Genomic DNA, 1,778 nt, shown 5'->3' with positions numbered 1-1,778 from the left:
TGAGCAATGTCAGGAATGAGCTCGCAGCAGCTCACAGGGGTAGCACAACCATTTCAAAAGTCACTTCCAAGTGAACTGATTCAAGGAAAATACTGCTCCTCGTGCTGGAGAGAGTGAATGAGAGAAAAGGAGAGTGGCAGAAATGGAGGGAGAGAGAGAGAGAGAGAGGGGAAAAAAGAGAGGGAATTAAAAAGAAGAGTTGCCTGAAATGGCAGTGCAAATGACATCCATTGAAAAGAAAAACTGTATTGCCTCCTTAAATATTCTCTCACTCTCTCTCTCTTTCTCTCTTTCTCTCTTTTTCTCTCTTCTCACTCCTCACTCTGAGATGTGTGCAGTGTAGTTCATTTGCCTTTGTCAAAACACTTCGTTTTGCATACTAATGCCGTTCTGGCACTGTTCCTGCTTAGTGACTCCCACGCAAGTCGAATGCAAACATGTAATAGGATGTTTTTGAGCTTAAAATAGACACTTAATTGCTCAACAGTATTTTAAAATAGACCCTTAATTGCTCAACAGTATTTTTGTGTTCTTGTGCCCCACAGGGAAAGGCTGGTATTTGCCTTTCAACTGTGCAATAATTAGCACTCAAATTTCTGGACTACTTCCAAACCATTGTAGGGAAACTGAATGTGATATACAAAAGTTTGATAAATTAACTTTATGAATGTGGGAAATATTTAGGGTTTTTTTAAGCTTTGTACTTTAGTTTTTCATTTTTCTTCTCATTGTCTTTATCAGTCAATTTTTTTTAACTTTGGACACTAGCATCTGCTAAATACTTCCACTATAGCTATAACTATAAACGTTTTTCTTTCTTGTCATGTGTTTTAACTTAAGCTGAGTATACAGAATCAGGACTCGTTTCTCTTGTGCCATTATGCAAGGTTCTCTCACGCTTCAAGGTCTGAGTGATCAGCCTGACAGCCCCTATCTATCTCTGTTTCCTGTCCCAGATAACTGCAGTATGCAGGGAAGCTGCTCTCCTGGCCCTGCAGGAGGACATCAAAGCACAGCGCATCACGAGGAGCCATTTTGAAGGCGCTCTGCGAGCGGTGAAGCCCAGGGTTCCAGACTCCCTGATCCAGTCGTATATTAACTACCAGCGGCAGAGTGGACAGCCTCTCTGATGATGTCACAGCCCAAAGATTCCAAGGCTGCATGCTCTCTCTCTCTCTCTCTCTTTCCCCCTCTCTCTCTCTTTCCCTCCCTCCCTCTCTCTCTCTCTCTCTCTCTCTCTCTCTCTCTCTCTCTCTCCCTCCCGTGTTCTCTCTGTGTCTGTGGAGGTGGCAGTTAGACCACCCCCCTACCCCACAACCAAAATCAGCCTGTGCTGGTCCGGTCCTGGGGAGCAGAGGACACTGAAAACAGGAGATGAAAGAGCCAGGAAGGATAAAGGGACTGTGATTGATTGTTTGCATTTTACTGTCACAGCCCCCAGCAACACCCTGTAAGGTTTATCACAGTGTTCTCTGTTAACACAATCAACACAAACCTCACTGAGTGGTATTATTTGTAATAAAAGTGTATTTTAGAAATGTGTCTCAGTGTGTGTGTATTTGTTCTTTTTTGGGGGGGTGGGGGGGGGGGTTACACAGAAACTAACACAAACATTGAGGAAAGAGGGGAAATCAATAAATAAATGTGTAGAGTGGCAGAGGCCTATGTATTTATTTAAAAGAACATTTTGCCATCAGATTTTCCACATCTTTCAGTCCATTTCAACCAAATATGCAAGCTCAACAAATGGTTACATTTTGCCTTCAACTTTTAAAGCA

The 1,778-nt window shown here is 42.7% G+C and overlaps 1 protein-coding gene across 1 annotated transcript in view; it reads left to right on the top strand.

The window, feature by feature from the left end:
* The window catches only part of spata5 (spermatogenesis associated 5), a 113,084-nt gene extending 111,852 nt beyond the window's left edge, over positions 1-1,232 (top strand). The window contains exon 16 of the mRNA XM_031587608.2: positions 957-1,232. Coding sequence (XP_031443468.1) covers positions 957-1,130 — 174 coding nt within the window. The 3' untranslated portion in view covers positions 1,131-1,232. The remainder of the gene's footprint in view (positions 1-956) is intronic.
* The last annotated feature ends 546 nt before the right edge of the window (positions 1,233-1,778 follow it).

The sequence above is a fragment of the Clupea harengus genome, chromosome 20, assembly GCF_900700415.2.
Source record: "Clupea harengus chromosome 20, Ch_v2.0.2, whole genome shotgun sequence".
NCBI classification, from domain to species: domain Eukaryota; kingdom Metazoa; phylum Chordata; class Actinopteri; order Clupeiformes; family Clupeidae; genus Clupea; species Clupea harengus.
This window is presented reverse-complemented; position numbering and strand designations above follow the sequence as displayed.